The sequence below is a fragment of the Poecilia reticulata genome, linkage group LG20 (assembly GCF_000633615.1).
Source record: "Poecilia reticulata strain Guanapo linkage group LG20, Guppy_female_1.0+MT, whole genome shotgun sequence".
Classification (NCBI taxonomy): domain Eukaryota; kingdom Metazoa; phylum Chordata; class Actinopteri; order Cyprinodontiformes; family Poeciliidae; genus Poecilia; species Poecilia reticulata.
The window spans coordinates 22273434-22291830 of record NC_024350.1 but is presented as its reverse complement, the minus strand read 5'-3'; the positions used below and the strand labels follow the sequence as shown (position 1 = coordinate 22291830).

The 18397-nt window shown below is 40.5% G+C and overlaps 1 protein-coding gene across 3 annotated transcripts; it reads right to left on the bottom strand.

Moving 5' to 3' along the window:
• Window positions 1-1287: 1287 nt before the first annotated feature.
• On the bottom strand, window positions 1288-17013 carry LOC103456849 (protein MLP1 homolog). Of its 3 annotated transcripts, none has more exons than XM_008396664.2 (10): window positions 16914-17013; window positions 5236-14596; window positions 5052-5151; window positions 4841-4943; window positions 3757-3820; window positions 3525-3656; window positions 3175-3264; window positions 2924-3067; window positions 2651-2835; window positions 1288-2336 (listed from the first exon to the last, which is right to left on the bottom strand). In XM_008396664.2, exons 2-10 carry the CDS (start codon window positions 14593-14595, stop codon window positions 2168-2170), a joined length of 10347 nt encoding a protein of 3448 aa, XP_008394886.1. In that variant the 5' UTR covers window position 14596; window positions 16914-17013; the 3' UTR covers window positions 1288-2167. The 3 variants fall into 3 exon arrangements, with proteins under 3 accessions (XP_008394886.1, XP_008394887.1, XP_017157375.1); XM_008396665.2 differs by having other exon boundaries at window positions 16901-16991; XM_017301886.1 differs by having other exon boundaries at window positions 16866-16943.
• Window positions 17014-18397: the final 1384 nt, after the last annotated feature.

Genomic DNA, 18397 nt, shown 5'->3' with positions numbered 1-18397 from the left:
CTTTTTGTCAGCCAGCCTAAATCAGCCTCACAGATCCTGACTATTTCTATCAACCGAGATGACCTTTGTGCACCAAACAACAAAGAAATGCCATTGGTGGTCGTTGAGTGAAAGACACCTAAACAAGCTCGGCTCTGTTTGTCTCTTCCTGATTCGTATCAACTCCTGAGGAGGAGTCAGCGGAGAACTCGGTTTTGTCCCCCTCAGTTTGAGGAAGCGTTTGTGTTGTTCCAAGACTGTTTTGCTCCTCAGAAGTTGCCATCGAGCAGCCCCGTGTTGTGACAGGAGCGTCGAGGAATGTGCTAAGAGGGGAGTGTTTACATCTTCAAGCAAGAAAGTTCCCACCATTTGAAACGGTCACGACTCGAATAGATCCTAATAGATTTGAAGGTCATAGAAAAATGCATCTATTTTAATAATTCATTTAATAAATTACAGTTATGTATTTAAGTACTTCAGAGCTAATGAAAGTCAAATGTGAATTTTTTTCTGAAAATTAAAACGATTCCCCCCGTCATGGAAGAAAAACAGGTAAAGGTGCGAAAGCAACTGGGACATTTTTTTTTTTTACTGAATTTGGGATTTTATTATACATTAAACACCAATGAACTGGAAAGTTGAGTGGAAGGAAAAGCTGTGGCAGAAAAAGGTGCACAAAGTATTATGTGCAACTGCAGTTTTGAGAGGATTGTGAGGGAAACCAAATTCAAGAGAGTTGAACATGAACCTCATTTGAAATAAATGCATAAAGATGAAGACATTCACAACATGGGCTACAGCTGCTGCTCTTCTTTAATTCAGCCATTTACTGAAAAGTTTTATGAATCCTGCTCTCATTTTCTAGCGAGACTTCACATCAGTCTTTTTTATTCGTCTGTTGAAGTTCAGCTGTGGACCAGCATGTCCCTCTTTAGATTCACAGTGGGTCCTATAGATGTAATCTTTTAGAGCTTACATCCATAGGATCCAAAGATTCTATAAATGTAATAGGAGCTAATATTTTATATATGAAGTTATTTGTAAAAAGCTAATTCTAACTATTTATGCTTTCATATGACCAGAATTGCCAGCAAACAAAAATCATTAGCGCTATTAATAATCATTTGAAGTGAACAATGAAATGCATTACTCTGTGTACAAGGCATCTAATATAAATTTAGATTTTTTAATTGTATTTCTTAACTAAAATAACCTTTCAATTACATTTATTGATAACCCACATCTGTGTACATTAAGCGCTACTTTTCCTACATTAAACAAAAATAATCACCACTAGACAGCATCAACAAATATTTTACATGGTTTATTTAAATAAATATTTACATAAGAGGTTTATATAAATCAATTTCTTCTTGTTTTTCTTACACAAAATGTCTCTAAAAGGCGACCGCTTTAACGATGAAGAAATTAAGAGATGATGCTGTTAATTGGAGTGTGATCTAAACCCTCGTGTGAAGACTGGACCTTAATATCAAAAACAAAAACAAACACAGGTTTAAGATCTTTCTCATCTTCCGTTATAAATCTCGTAGTAGTACGCATAAATCTACATGATTTGATATAAATTTTAATTTGTTGCTAAAGAATAAGGATGATTCTCTACACTAACTTAACAAAAATCCGTATGCCGGATGGGAGGGGGTATGTGGCCAAGAGGTAAATAAAACACAATTAACAATCATCAACAAAGCAAATTTAAAATAAAGAGAGTATTGGTGAAACTTAAAAACAACAATAAGACAGCAAAAAGCTAAAACGTGGACAGCATATGGCTCGGTTTATACAGGAACACATGACGAATGCTCCAAACTACAATTCACACCCATAAACTGGAGACGATGGCAGCCTCACCGTCCAGGAGATCCTGACTCTCATCTTCACTCAGCTTTAAAAGATGTTTCCGTTTGCTGAACACAGAAATGATATGTTCTTTAAACTCTATTGCTCTCATTTCATGCATGTGTATTCTAACAAAACCAACCTTTTACTTAAAAAGAATCTAAAGAAAATAGATTAGGTTTTTTTTTGTTTTTTTTAAATACTATGCCCGGAAGAGTTAAAGTTGTCATCCTGAGTTTTAGTCCAATCACCAACTTCTTGGGAGTAATTTGTGTCATGCTGTGAAGACTTCATGTTTGAATCCATCGCCGCCTCCTCCATCGGGCCGTCATACAGAGTCAGTTTTGGGCTGGATCGAGCGGGTCCCGCTCACAAAGTTATAAACTAAAAACTGAGATGTGCCAAAGTAATGGGTGGCAAAGAGTTTTCCATCGGGCGTGGGGTCTGAGAACGCGATCTCGTCTTTGCTCAGGTAGGAACCATAAATGAAGTTGTTCCTGTGTAAAAAGAAAAGCAACTTTAATTATGTAAAAAATATTTTTTGTTTGTAAAATGCATTCTTTTGTGTTAGACCAAGAGATGTTGGAAAACAATTTTAGAAAGATTATACATGGTTATCAATTTTCAACCAAAGTGTGAAGTGTTGCAGTGAATTTTATTTAGGGGCATCAAAGAAAAGAAGAAACATATATATATATATAGATATATACAAACCACACTTTTAGATTTTCTACTTTCATAGTTTAGTTTAAAATCCCAATGGACTTGCTCGTAAAATGTGAAAATGTTGAGTATGAATCCTAAGACCAACCTTAGGCACTCAATTAAGCGTGTGGCGATGGCCCGGCGCCGCATCACGCCGACCACCCAGATGCGACTGATGCCGCAGATGGCCGGCTCCGGCGTAGTGGAGCAGCACCAAGCTCTCTGACGTTCAAACATCACCTTCTCCCCCTCTGAGCCCTCAGGAGGAGCCTCCTCGATCACTCTGAAACCCTTTGAGTGGATATGAGAAGATCTTGATTTTCAAAAGCCTCAAGGACAAAACGGCTATGCACAGATTTAAGAGCCTGCAGTCTTGTACCTCTTGGATGTGCTCTGCTATGAGACATCCAGCCACTTTCTTGTCAATAGAGATGAAGAGGAAGGTTTTGGTCTGAGAGGGACACTTTGTCTCCACCTGTTGGAAGCCGAGGTCATTGTCCACCATCTCCCGGATCTCCTCCACCTGAGATGGACAATTAATTATCAAGCTACAGCAGGTCCAAAATGACACACAATGGATTTCACTTCTGCATTCTTCATGAAGGCAATGGCCCGACACTTGAAACAGACCTTTTTCAGGGCATATTTGGGATCATCAGGGAGGACGAGAATGATCTTGCCATCAGGATATTCTGCCATGATTCTCTCTTTTTTCCATCCCTGAAAACAACATATATTAAACCATTAAAAGAAAACGGTGTCTTCTCTGAGATTATCCATATCAATCACAATAATCGGAGTGTCCTTAAACGGGTCAAAAGTTTAAGGAAACTCCGGTTTAAGGACAGGCACAAGGCACAAGCTCAGGCCTTGTGCCAGTTTAGCTCAACCAAGCACAAGATATGAGCTAAACAGATAAAAATGAATGCGACGAAAGAGATTCTCGACATATGGTTTGTGTGAATGCAGACTGGTCTCACCACGTATTTGACAGCACTGACGAACTGGTTGTGAAACAGTAAATGTTGAGATTCATCCTCAGGGTTGGCAGCCGAGTAGAGCATCCCACACACGCTGCAGGCTTCTGGCCCAAAATGTTTCTGTCCCGCATCCTGGCAGACAAAAGATGACAGTTTTTACAAAACATGCAACAGTTGTCCTGTTTAGTCTATACGAGATCTTTGGTAAAATGATGAGGGCAAAGTTTTTTACTGTCTGAGTGCCATCTTTGTCGACCTCTTGATGAGTCGCTGCTTCTTGTGGCTTTTCTTCTCCGCTGTAAAACAGACACACATCAGGAATTTTTCTTCCAAGTCAGATCCCAGAACTTTTTAGCAATTTTTTTCAAGTATTAACATATTTGTAAGGAAGTCGAGTTTTAATTATGGAGCCTGGAAACGGATGGATGGATGGTTGGTTGGACAAACAGATGGACAGGCTAATGGATGGGTGAATAGACTAAGGAAAATTGGACAAACAAATGGGAGAGATGGATGGAATATTGGATGAAGAAATGGACGGCTGGATGGACAGACAGTAAGAGATGATGGGATGGAAAACTGGGACAATGGTCAAACGGATGGATGGATGGAAGAACAGTATGGGTAAACAAAACGGATGGACGAACAAATAAATGGGTTATGGACATATGGACAAACAGATGAATAGATGGGGTACGCTGGACAAACAGAGAGACGGATAACAAATGGGAAAATGGATACTTGGATGGATGGGTGGTAAGAGTTCAGAGCAGTGTACAGATAGACACTAGGTGGTGCTAGAGCACCTGCCCTTTTCCTCTGGACAAAAAGTGCCATTCTGAATTGTTTTTTAGTGTAGTGTGTGGCCTGTAAAACATCTCACACTAATAACGCTCCAAGTGACACACAAGGTGCCCTTTGTTATACCTGAGCACCTATGCCCAAAATGTAAGACTTCTGGGTGGAGGGATGGATGACAGACTAGAGAACAAATGGATGGAGAGATGGAGGAAATGATGGTTCCATAGATGAACAGGTGGATGACTGGACAAATGGATGGATGAAAGACAAACAAACAAACAGGCAGGGAAACTAATATCAGGCAACAGATTGGGAGATAATGTTTTGAAACATATTTTTCCATACTCTTTTCTCCTTCCATACTTATCCAGACCTGGAAAACAGTCTTATAAAACTCTAGACTTCTCACAACTTTGCAAGAACCCTAGTCAAATCAACACAGATTTCACTTGGGGGTGTGTGGCAGAGGGGAGGAGGAGCGCTAGACAGTGAACCACCAAAATGAATCTTCTTACTGCTGGCAGGGCTTCTCTGATGTCTTCTCCTCTGTCAAAGCTAATTCTGTGTTACTCCCTGGAGACAGAACGGCCGTAGTAACTGCTGGACAAGAAATGGATTCTAAAATGGAAACATGGTTCATGTTAAGACAGAGAAGTTTAAAAGGCTGAAAGCAAAAGTAGCAGATTTGTCCTGCATTGAATTGAGATGACAACAGCAACAACGAACCAGCAGATATTTCTTCACACTTTGTTGTGTCAGAGATGTTGGTACTGTCCTCAGGTGTAACGGAAGAGGCAGAAACTGGTGAAGACGAACCAGATGTACCCTGTGCACAAAAAAGAAAAGCGTCGGTCATAGCACGTTCATAATACTGGTGCTAATACTTTAAAACAAATCAATCTGGAATTACCTTGGGTTTCTTATTCTCTTGGGACGGGGGATTTTCGGGTTTCTGAGGCACTGAAGCTACAATAGCTTCAGCCACTGAAGGTTTTGATTGAGGTGGCTTATCTTCTGTTGGAGCTGGCTGCTTCGGCACCGTTACACTTACACCAGCTGTTTTTGACAAAGGAGGGGTCGAAGTGGCGGGCTTGGGCTGAACTGCAGCCAAGTTGGGTTTGGAAGAAACTGGTTTTGAAGAAGCTGCAGATGTAGGCTTTGACTGAGGGGTTGGAATGGTAGGCTTGATTTGTGTTGGCTTTATCTGAGGCTGAGCTGCAGTGATGGACTTTGACTGACCTGAAATCTGTCCAGGTGTGCTCTGAACTTTCAGTTTTGCCTGGTTAGGTAGTTGTGGTGAATCAGTTGGTTTTAATGAAGTTGCAGGACGGTGAGCAGGGATGGCGGGGCGAGGCGGTTGTGTGGGTTGATTTGGCTTTTTTGGAGCAACTAGCAACATGTCGTCATCATCCAATTCAAAGTCATCTGGGGAGTACTTGGGTCTGGGTTTGTACGGCGTGTACTCTACAGGTTTCAGTTTTTGAGCTTTAAGTCCGTTGGGCATAGGAGGAGGAACTGCTGGCAGAGTCCTCTTGGCTGCGGACCGGGTCACTTTTGGAGCAGGCCCTGGAGCGGCTGCAACAGGTTGAGATGCCTGAGCCCTGCTTTGCCTCGTGCTTCTACGAACTTCAGCAACAGGTGGTTCCGGTTTGGTAGTTTCAGCTTTTACTGGCTGAACTTTGGTTGTTTCTTTTTTAGAAAGCTCAGTTCTGATAGTTTCTGGTTTAGGGGGCTGAGTTTGAGAATGTTCTGTTTTAGTCGGTTCCATTACAGTTGGCTCAGCCTTAGGGGACTCTGGTTGTGGTGGAGCAGGCTTATTGGCAGGGGCAGGGTTTGCGGGGGATGTTGTTGATGGACTCGTCGCTGGTGGAGGAGGAGTAGTTATGGGACTCATTAAAAAACTGTCAGAAAAAGGCGCTTGCCAGTCAATGTCTGAAAACATCTGATTTGCTTGATCAGATTTTAGTTTCTTCACACGAGCCCAAGACATTTTCTCCCTTTGCAGCTCAACCTGCCTGAGTCTCTGATATCGGGTCAGCTTCTTTTTTTCATGGGCCTTCAGTGGCACTGAAATCTGCGATATAAAGAAACGTCTTTTCTGAGGCTCTGCGGCTGGTTTGGGTTCAGCCGACTCTGCAGTAGAAGGTTGGACAGCAGACGAGTCAAGAGCAGGGGTCACCGAAGTGGAGTTCCCTTCTGGCCCAGCAGGGCTTGCGACATTATCTGGCTCTGTATCTTGTGTGGCAACTGCTGGTTGTTCCCTCTTGCTGGCTTCAGCTTTGGCAGCTGCCGCTGCTGCTGCTTGTTTTTCTTCCTCTATCCTCTTCAACAACATGCTGTCGGTGGCAATGTCCTCTGCAATTTCTTGACAGAGCGCTAGGAGGTTGAGCTGCTGTCGTTGTGCCGCTCTCTTTGACTCTGCAGCCTTTTGTTCGGCCAATGCTGCAAGACGAGCTTTGGTTCTTGCTTGTGTATTCATTTCTTGTTTCTTAGGTTTTTCCACCTCAGGTACCTTTTTATCATCTTCAGTTTTTTCCTTCAAAGTACTGCTAATTACATCTTTATTTTTATTTACTACCTTCTCTTCGGACTTTGGAGGGTCCTCAGAAATTGGTTTGGAAGTTGGTTTTATTATTTTAATATCATCGTCTTCCTCATCCTCCTCTGCCACAACAATCTCTCGACCAATCTCAATATCCTGGAGAATCTGTACTTCTTGTAGCTCCAAGTTACGGTCAGCATTCTCCATTATTGCTACATTACCATCTTCAGTTGAGGGCTGAGTATCAGCATTTGACATTTCTGAATCCACATTACCAGTAGAGGTATGGTCTTCAGAATATTGAGCACTGTGAAGAACATCCAGAGGTAAAACTTCCTCTGTGCTGGCTTCAGAAGCATCTTTAACCTTGTCAGTTGCTTCATGTATCCCCATCTTCTGGGAGGCATTTAAAATACTTTGATTTGGCTCTTCACCCAGCAATCCGCCTTCCAAGGGAGGGTTTGACAATCCCGATTCAGCTGCAGCCTGAGTCAAGATATCCAAGTGAATTTCACTCTCCAAAACTGGTTCCAGGATCACATACTCTTCGGATGCACCATCTGTTATCTCGACTTCACTGTGGGTTTGAGTGTCCTGAAGTGTAACATTTTCTTGTACCTGCTTGGGAAACTCTACTGCACCAGTGCACTCTGGAATGGCACTTCTTTCACTTTTTTCTGCAGCGTCATCTGACTGGCCATCTGTAGCACTGATGTCAACACTTAAAATATTTGCCATTGTGTTACTCTGCTCCAACTGGGCATGTGTGGGACCTTGTACCTCCCCAGAAGTTTGAACCCCCATTTCCTCCAAACTCTGGCTGTTTGGAACAGTAATTTCTTCTTTGTCCTCTTGCTGAGGGTGAGCAATTCCTAATTTGACATCATTGACTGAAAAGTTTACTCCATCACCCACAGTGAGGGGGATTTCTGTGTTCTGTATGTCCAGAACAGAAATGCTACCACCCAGCTCAATTTTTGTATAAATTTCACCACCACTGTTGCTCTCTGGACTACTAATCGGTTCATAAACTACCTGGTTATCATTAAAATGGACCTCTGTTTCATTAGCTGTCCTAATCTCATCTTCTAATGCCTGAATACCACCATACTCATCTTGTTGGGTACAAACCAACACAACTACTTTGCTCCCATCAGCTTCTTGAAGATTACCAACAGGCCTGTCAACACTGATTTCATCAATTAGTTGTCTACTTATGTCATCTTCTAATGAGGTTGTTCTTATATCCTCAGCAACAAGCTCCGTCTTCCTGGTAACTTCAAAGTTAGGAACAGGAAGTGGTTCTTTGTCTGATATGTGTGTGCTGTGTTCGTTGATTTCTTTTGCCAGATGGTTGTGGTGTTCTGCTGCAGTTTCGAGAGAAGAAATCTTGTCCATCTCTGCAGACGTTTCCATTTTAGTTTCAGTCTCTAGAACATTCTCATGTAAAGAGGTGACCTCGTTTTCATTTCCATACTCTTCAGCAACCTCCTTGCCTCTTTGCTGTTGATGGTGAACAACAGATTTCTCAAAATAAATCTCAGTAGGTGTTTCTGATGCATGTATGTCTGTTACAGAAGGTCTGACAACTTGAGCGTTAACAGAGATCAAGTTTAATGCTCTCCCAGCAGGGGGAGAGTCTTTTTCTGCTTGAGGGTCTGCTGGGAGTTCGCTGACCTCGTCTCTCTGACTTTGGATTTCTTCCATAAATGACGGGTGGGAGATCCCTTCAGGCAACTCTGATTTCTTTATTTCTATTTCTTTTGTAATACTCTGACTTTTTCTGTCAGCCTGATTATCATTTTCCATACAAAGATCAAGCCTCTGAATCTGTGTTTCAGGTTGTAGCAATGAAGCTGAAATTTGGGTGTCTGCAGTGAGTTCAGTGACCTCCTGAGCTCTCTGGTTATGTTCTTGTTCTGTAAATGTTGGTTGGGAAATCTCCAGTCCCTCTGTTCTTTGCATTTCTACCTCTTCTGAAAGATAAGAACTTCTAGGGCATTCTCTGACATCATCTTTATCATTTCCATGACAGATTTCCTGCGTTATTACCGTTTGAATTTTCATTTCATTTGGACTCTTGGCAACAGTGACACATTCTTCAGAAATCTGATTTTCATTTTCATCACTTTCCATCGTGGGAAAACTTTCTGGGGACTTTTTAGATATAATTCTTACAGTCTCCTTCACAAGACTTTTCTGGGTGTCAGTTTGTCTTTGAGATGTTTGTTGAGAAATCGCTTCAAGAGGTACTGCTTGTATTTCCATTGTGTTCTCAAAAATACCAGTGCATTTTTCGACAGCTTTAGCCTCTCTTACAGGCTCGGCTACTTTAATGCTCACCTGGTTGTGTGTTTCAGGAGGAGCTGGTGAAAAAGACAATCTGAGGCCCTGTTGAGCTTTCTGGCTTTGTGTTAGCATGTTAGCCGTTGGTTGAGAAATCTCCTCCAGAAGCTTGGGTGTTTGCATTTCTATTTCGATTAGATTCCCAGCAATAACAAGGGGTTCTTTGAAAGTCTCGTTCTCATTTTCAATGCTCATGTTTGAGTCTTCAGTAGACTGACTGGCATCAAGGCTCTTCTGAGATTGGGTTACTACCACCATTGTTGGTTGAGAAATTTCCTCAACAGGCTGTGTCCTAATCACTTCGATTTTATTCTCACCTACGCCAACAAATTCTTCCACTGCCTTGATCTCTTCTTCACTACCCTCATTTGTGTCACTTGCAGACTGAGTTCCATCAAAGATCTGGTGGATTTGTGTTTCAGTAGAATATGAAGCAAAGCTCTTTACTTCAGAGTCGGGGTGAGTTTCCATTTTATTCTCTGCAACAGTTACAGTCATAGAATCTCCATTTTTCTCAACATCCTGACTCATTTGGTTTTGCATTTCCACAGCTGGATAGTTTGCACTCAAAACATCAGTTTCATCTAGACTTTCCTCTTTCTGCATTTCCATTAATGATGTAGCTGTAAAATCCTCTGATGCCGATGTGTATTGCATTTCAGATTGTATTGGATGATCTTCTACAGTCACACATTCTTTATAGCTGGTTTTGTTCACACTTTTGTTGTCAATCATCACATCATCATGAACTTCATCAAAGTTATCTCCTGCTGTTTGTTCACTTACATTGAGATTTTCCTGCCTATGTGCTTCAACCACAGAACCAATGTTGAAACTCTTCTCTGATGTCTCCATGTCAAGTTCTGTTTGATTTTTATTTCTATGCAGTGAAGAGGGTGAAACTGGACTCCCTTTTGTTACTGCTGTGTCCACTTCCATTTTTATCTGTGTTACAGTTACAATTTCCACATTCACCTTGTTGTAGTTTTCAACTAGAGGTTCAGCTGACATGTCTGGATTAGGTTCACTGACATTCGATCTTTGCATTTCTTCTGTATGGGCAATGTTACAGACCTCCTTGGGTGAGCCTGCAGCCACTACCAGAAGAGCAGCACCATTTGTATTCTTCTGTGCATCGCTGGGTATCTCAGTAATAGGTTCAGTAACTGTTTGTGTTTCCATTTCTTCCATTGGAGGAAAGTTAGAGACTTCCTGGGATGTGGCTTCGCTTAGAACTTCTTTATCAGGTTCTACTTGACTCTGAGCAGTATCAGGAGCACATGTAATATCTAAGCTACTCTGATGACTTGAAGTTTTATGAGTGTCATGACCTTTATCTGGTGTGGCAACATTGGGTTCGCTGACCAGCTGGGTTTGCATTTTCTCAAAAGATCCAACAGTTGAGAATTTTAATGTGGGACCAACTTCTACTTGAGTCTGAGCTACAGAATTTACATTTTCAAAATCTATCTGTACTTCCTTTGGTATGTCAGTGGTAGGTTCACTGACCAGCTGTGTTTGCATGTCTACGGCCTCTGCAAGAACTTCTATTGGAGTCCAAGTTGCACAGCTTTCTTTCTCCATGTCTTTCTGTGTTTTTTTGGGTATGTTAGGTTCACTGACCAGCTGGGTTTGCGTGTCGTCTATTGGAGGATAGTTAGATTGCATCTGTGATGTGGCAGGAATTTCTCCGTCAGCTTGCAGTTCACTCTGATCAACATGAACACATTGAACACCATTCCTCTGGTAATCATCAGGAATGTCATTGGTAGATTCACTGACCAGCTGAGTTTGCATTTCTCCTACAGATGCAGCTACAGAGACCTCCACCGATGTGCCTACAATTTCTCCATCAGCTTGTTTTTGACCAACAGAAACACATACTTCGTCCCTGGTTGTAGAATTAGCATTTTCCAGATTTGTAAGAGCTTCATCTTGTATTTCAATACTGCACTTACTGACCATCTGGGTTTGCATTTCTTCTACAGGTGCAATGTTAGAGACATTCTCAAATTTATTGACTTCAATTAGAGTCGGAGAAGCAGAGCTTGTAACTTCCAGATGTTCCTGCACCTTGCTGCTAATGTCACTGGTAGATTCACTCATCAGTTGCTGTTGCAACCCCTCTGATGATGAGGCAGCTTCTAACTGAATCTGAGCAGAAACGCATGCAACATCTTCACTGCTTCTAGAATGTGCATTTTCCAGATGTTCATCAGATACATCAAAGGGGGATTTATTAACGATCTCAGTTTGCATTTCTTCTGCAGGTGCAATGTTCGAAAGCTCTTCTGTGACATCAATTTCAATTGGAGTCTGAGGAGCAGAACTTGCATGCTCTGGATCTTCCTGCACCTCGTTGCTCATGTCAATAACATGTTCATTTATCGGTTGGCTTTGCAACACTTCTGGTGATAAAGAAACAGTCTCTCCAGCAGTTTCTAGCTGATATTCACTGGATATGTCAATCACGGGTTTACCGACCGCTTGGGTTTGGATTTCTTCTACAGGTGCCATGTTACAAAGATCTTCTGATGCAACATCAACTTCAATTGGAGTCTGTGCATCATTGGAAATGTCTGTTGGTGTTACCATCTGAGTAATAGCTACAACCTCTGAATTTTCTTCTCCTCGACTCTCAGCAGCAGCAGCTTTTACAGTGATCCCAGTATTTTCCTGATTTTCATGAGCTTTGTCACTAATGGTAGGTTCACTGACCATCTGGTTTTGCATTCCTTGAATAGATGCAGTGTTAGAAACCTCCTCGGGTGTGACATGAACATGGATTTGAGTCTCAAAAGCCAACTTTAGACTAACTGGATCTTTTTGAATTTCTTCAGCTATCTCTGTAGTAGGTTCCCCGATTGCATGTGTTTGCATTTCTTCTATAAGAGTAATACTTGAGACCTCCTCAGATGTTGCTGCAGACAGGTCATTAATGTTGATTTGAGCCTGAGCAGTACAGGGACCATCCTGATCTCTGTAAACTTTTTCAGGTATCTCAGTTATGGGTTCAGTGAACAACTGGCTTTGCATTTCTTCGACTTTTGCAATATTACAGACCTCATCCTTGGAGTCTGCAGCTTCTTCAACATTTATTTGACTCTGAGAAGAGCCATTTGCATTCTCCAGATCTTTATTTGTTGTGTTAGGTCTATCACTGGGTTCTTTAGACCGCTGGATTTCGGTTTCTTCTGTAGGAGCAATATTTGACACGGCCTCCGACATAATCTTGTTTTCTTTGTTTACTTCCTTGTGCGTCTCAGTAGCATTATTTGCACTCTCCAGATCTTTGTGAGCTTTATCAGATATGCCAGTGGTGCATTCACTGACCAGCTGTTTCATCTGACTGTGTGATTGCTCTATCACAGTCCTGTCAAAGACCTCCTTGGATATATTAGAGGTCTGCATGTCCACTTCTGTTAGAGTCTCACCCGTTGTCGCAAAACATTCTGGAGACTTTGGATCTTTTTCTACAGTGGTAGATTCACTGACTTGGTTCTCCTGCATTTGTATTTCCGGTTCGTGTTCTAAAAGCTTAGACGCTGCAACAGGCTGTGTTTCCATCCCACTTTGACCCTGAAATTTTCCAGAGCATTCAACAGTATTCATCTTTTCACATTTATCAATTGTAACATGATCACGGCTCTGCGTAGATACAACTGTAGGAGGTTCCCTGACCTTATGGAATTCCTGCTTTTGCATTTCCACTGGAGTACTGGGATTTATGATCTCTGATGTAATTCCTATCTGTATTTTTGTTATATTTTGTTTCTCTGCTTCACTCACTGTATCTTTGCTTGCCATGATTCCAACATTTTCCTGCTTTTGAAAATCTGTGGACGGGTTGGCAGCAGATTCCCAGATTTGTAAATCAACCATAACGCTTGGATTTGAAACCAGTAAATCCTCTTTATCTTGAATCTTTGGTACAGCAGCAGATTGAATGATCATAACAGTCTCTTTGTCTACGTTTGAAGATTCTACTTTGGTCACGTTGTCTTGAATTATGTGATTCAGTGGAAGGATGACATTTTCAGAAAGGTCCGCTGTTTGATTTTTATCGTAAATCTCCCGACAATAAGACTGAGTGTCACGGATCAAGCTATGATTCTGTTCATCTGCAGGAAGATCAGAACTGGCACCAGTACAAGGAGACTGTAAGTCAACCCTTTCTCTGCTGCTTTCTTTAAGTCTTTCCTCAGAGTTTTCGTGTGTTTTGTTCAAATCCTCACACAAGTCACCGTCTGTTCCCAAAGCCTTATGGTGTCTCTCTTCAGGATTTGATTCTTCTTTCAAATATGTTAAGGGTTCTGCTTTTGTTCCGTTTTTCTCAGCCTGGGTTTCTTGTTTACAGTTTTCCATCACTGGAGGGGAATTTGTTTCATCCGATGACACTTTGTGTACCTTTCCAAAACTCAGGTCTCCTCTTGTTTCGGGTTCCTTCTGCTCACCCTTTGTTGTTTCACATTTTAGATTGCACTGATTTTCTTCAGAAGGAGACTGATGGCTCAATGGAGAGCGACCTTCACCTCCACAGCTAGTATTCACATCTTCGGGAACTGAACGTAGTGTTTCCTCTGACGGTGATAGTGTTTCATTATCTACGCCCTTTAGGATTTCAGTGGACCCAACTTTATCTATCGTTTCCTCACCTTGAGAAGAGGAAAAAAGTACATTTTCTCTTGAAGATGTTTTGTTTTCTTGGCTTTCAAACTCCAAAAGTTGTATTTCTTCAGCTGTAGAGTCAACCGTTCCTGTTTCAGACCCCACCAGATTTGATGCATCAACTGAAGTTTCTTGCTGATCAGTATCTGATAAGCTTTGAGAAGATGTTGAATCCGAGTTTCTACCATAGTTGTGCTCGATCTGTACAGAATCGGATGATGCAGGTGACGAATCGTGACTTGTGTCCGGTGGATCAGACGTACCCTCCTCTGCTTTGCGTTTAGCTTTGACTTTGTTGGAATATTTTTTGATGCAGCGGGCCTTGTCTTCATCATCCCGCTCTCTGAACAAGTCCACCTTACACATGTCGCTGCTCAGCTCCTCATCAGATTCTGCTGAGGCAGTCCGCTTCAGGGAACCTTTGGAGTTAGCTTGCAGTGAGGGAGCTTCTCCGCATGAGGCACTTGTGGCTGTTTGAAGCTTGGCTTTTTTAAGAGGTGGGTCTGAGGGGGTTGGACTGGAATCATTTGAAGGAGAACTCTGTGTTAATGAATTATTTTCATCTTCCATAGAAGATCTTTTTTTCTTAGTTTCGGTGTTGGGAGATTTGCTAGTTGGTCCAGTTTTGGATTGTAAATCATCTCCATCCTCTTCCACCTTCCTCATCTTGGGCTGAGATTCAGGCGGTGACAATTCTCTCTTTGAGGCAGGCATTCTGTAGAAATAGAAAAGCACAATGAGGCTTGGACTACAGTGATGTAAATTAAAAACAGCCACAAATGAGAATCAATGTCATTAATCATCTGCTCATATCATTCTAGCTGGATATTTAACCACGGTAAAGGTAAATTCATCTTAGATTTGATTCCTGGGATTGTGCTGACTTTTAATCACAGCCCGTTCATTCTCAGCTTAATTTTAGCCTTATTTATCAATGAGTTTTGAGTTAAATGAGTTAAATTTAGAACACCCTGTTTTGAGAAGTTTGAACCTCCTGTAGAACTTTTACAATTAGATAAAATAAAATGCTGGCAGTGCTGCTAAAACTTTTTGAACAGTGGGCCAAAATTGGCATGTTTTTGTTAAAAAGCAAAAATAATTATAGTGTGTTATTTCCTTTTTACCTGCACGGTAATAACTTAAACATGCTATGTATTAAAAATAACTACTGTGGGTCTCAGACATTTGCCTCAATAAAAGAAAGATGTACAGATTTCTATCCTTTTTGGTTCAAATGTTTTATATTTTGTTGGTCTCAACAACAAAAAGGAGACTTCTTCTACAAACCCTACTGTGTTAACGAAGTTAAAATCTGGTCTGAATAAAAAGGTGTTAATGTCTGTCTCTACTTATTATGGAATTAAAATTATAACAAAAAAATTATGAATAAAATTAAAAGTTTACCTAAAAAGTTTACAACTAGGGACACGTAAACCTATCAATGAAAATCTTGTCATAAAAACGTCTTAATCTGCATCAGCTCCATTTGCTGGAGAATCAAATTTGAACTATTTTTAAACTGTGAATTGAGACCACACAAAGACATTTTGACCACAATGAAAAGAAGTATTTTTGTCTCAAAGCAAGACTTTTTAACATAAGCACACAGTAGCACTAGCTATTGTCAAACATGGTAACGGCTGTATCATGATGTAAAACTGTTTCACAACCAGCAACAGTAGTTCATTTCCAAACACTGAAACATGGACAATATGAGGTGGTCAAAAAGGACAACAATCCAAACCCCATAACTGTTCTTTAATAATGTTCTTTAAATAATAGCAGCAGGCATCAACAACTCATTCAAGAGGTTAGAAAATAACCCAGAACAACATCTGAAGCACTGCAGACCTCACATATCTCAGTTAAGGTAAATGTTCATGAGTCAACAATAAAAATATAGACAGGGCAAAACTAGCATACGGGAAAATTCTGAGGTAAAATGCACTGCTGACCAAAGAGTATAGAGTCAAATCATATCTGGCTAAAAATGCTTTCACCACATCCATATTCTACAACACCTGGATGACTAGTCATAACTGATTTAATCACTTCTACTAAACCAGAAAATCACTCAGGAGAATGTCCAGCCATCATCTTGAGAACCTTACGCTTGAGAACATTGTGTTTATGCAAAAGAGCAAAACTTTGGCACGCCAGCAAGTGGAAAGATTTGAAATAAGAAATTAAAAAAATATATAAATGAGGGTTTTGGAGTGGCCTAGTCAAAGTCTGGATTCAAATATGATTAGCTGCTGTGGAAGAGATAGTCTATTCTTATAGTAATATAACCCCGCCAATAGAGTTAATAGGGTTAAGAATTCACTACTCGTTTGCACATGAGCTTTTCTTCCTCAGTAAATGGAATCATTATTTGAAAACTGTCTTTTACTCACTACAGTCATTTTTGTTGATAATACAATCTACTCTAAATAATTTAATTGAGATTTTAAAAAAAGGTAAACAAGGATTTCGGTAAGCGTGCAAACACTATTTCCCAAGCAGTTCACCTAATACAACTTGCTCTTACAGTTATTGATAAAAACCGACTTTGAGTTATCCGTTTCTTTGCATTTTAAATTTAATTTCTGCTAAAAAACACATAAACATGCAAAAACTCATAGCCAAACATGCATTACACCATAGATCTGCAGCTGATGTGTATCATGCATGCAACAAGGCAGGCTAATGGTGGACACAAACAGATAAATTGGAATTAAAGTGTTTGTAACTGCTTAGCAAGTAACACGACGTACAACCTACATATTACTGATTTTAACAAATGCTCTAAGGGATAATCTAACGGAGGAGGGAGGCAGTTGTCAGTGAGAGCAAAGCAGGCAGGCAGAAATGGTCAGTTAGCTGATGGATAGCTAGAAGCTAACGCTAGCTGCTGCCAACTCGCAGAAAAATGAGCGCAGCGAGACTCACAAAGAACAAAACAGCAGCTCCACACACTGAGCACAGCTCCCACTGAGGCTTACCGAGCTCACCAACAAGGCAAAACCACCACACGTACCCGATAAACTCACTTTGATGTTTTCTTTCTCAACAACAGCTGTGTTTTTTTCTCTCCCTGTGAATAAAAATTAACTGTACTTCCGGAGAGAGTCGGCGGATGTGACGTAGCCACTCTCTGCCTGCTCGCGCTCCAAATCTCAGGGTTCTTGGAGAAAACAAACCAGCTCCGTTTTAATGTTTATTAATTCATTCATTCAGTAAAGTGGCGATAAAGAAAGATATGCACAAGTTCAGTCAAGTCAACCTTTTAAAAGAAGCAAAATTACAACTGTGGAAGAGCTGAAAAAAATAAAGCTATTCAAAAACGTCATCACAAAATTTTTTTTAATGAAAACTACCCTTTCACACAATGGAAGAAAATAAGTTTGGTTCATTATTTCTTTATAGCAATAAATCTTAGAACATTGAGAAGTATGTGCCCATGAAAAATATAGTATTGGAAAATGGCTGTACTCTCACTGTAAAAACGGTTTTTCATTTCTGGAGTCAATCTTAAAAGATAGAAGTTGAGAAGGGCAACCTGTAGGTGTTCAGAGGATGTTCACGCCACAAAACAGCAGCAACCTCTATATCAAACTTGAAGATAATACAACTTCGGGGGCCTTGTCAACAATAAGACAAACTACAGAAAAGAGGTCAATACACTGTGGCTAAACAGCAATGAACGAACAGGCTTTCCAATAATGTAAGATTTAATGCAATCCAAATGTTGTGGGTTCGATTCCAGCTTCCTGCTGCTACCTATCCATGTGGGCAACTTGCCTACCAGTCATCACCAATAGGTTGGTATGACCAGAAGAGGCTGATCACAGAGCAGGTGACAACTTCATGACATGGTGTCAGAACAATTATTTCATCTTGATAGTGAACATGAAGGCTCTGATAGAAGATTTTGGGAAAATCAGGACTCTGTAAACACCATTTCAATCATGAAGAAGTAGAGTCACAAATAACAGTATTCATCTAGAGACCCTGTGTGTGCACAGCACCTATTATAACTTTTCAAAGAAGCTTGGATGGTTTGATACCCAATACGGGTTTACATTTTTTAATGAAATTAAATTCTGGTTGCTTGTGAAAATTACCAACATTAATTTTTACAACCCTAATATTTGTAAGGTATGGCTTTCCACCAGTTTCTTGCAGTTTGGTTTCTGCAGGTTCAATACCTATCCATATTTATTCCTTAAAAATTGACAAAAACAGACTGAACTCAGGGAATAAATGTTAAAAAGTTTTAAATTTTAATATATAAAATGTGAAATTTGAATAGCCAACAATGTTATTGAGTCCATTTGTTTGCACTCATATTCTGCTTATTGAATAAACATTAAAGAGTAGGTTTATTTTTCTTTGTACTAGAAATTCTGAAACTATTTTATGGCATATTTTCCCATCACTTTTCTTAAATTAATTTTACACAGCTAATTTTACACAGCTACTTGCTGTTCTGCAGCTCAGAGAAACTCTTCAGTCTGTGTTCATTTTATCCTGC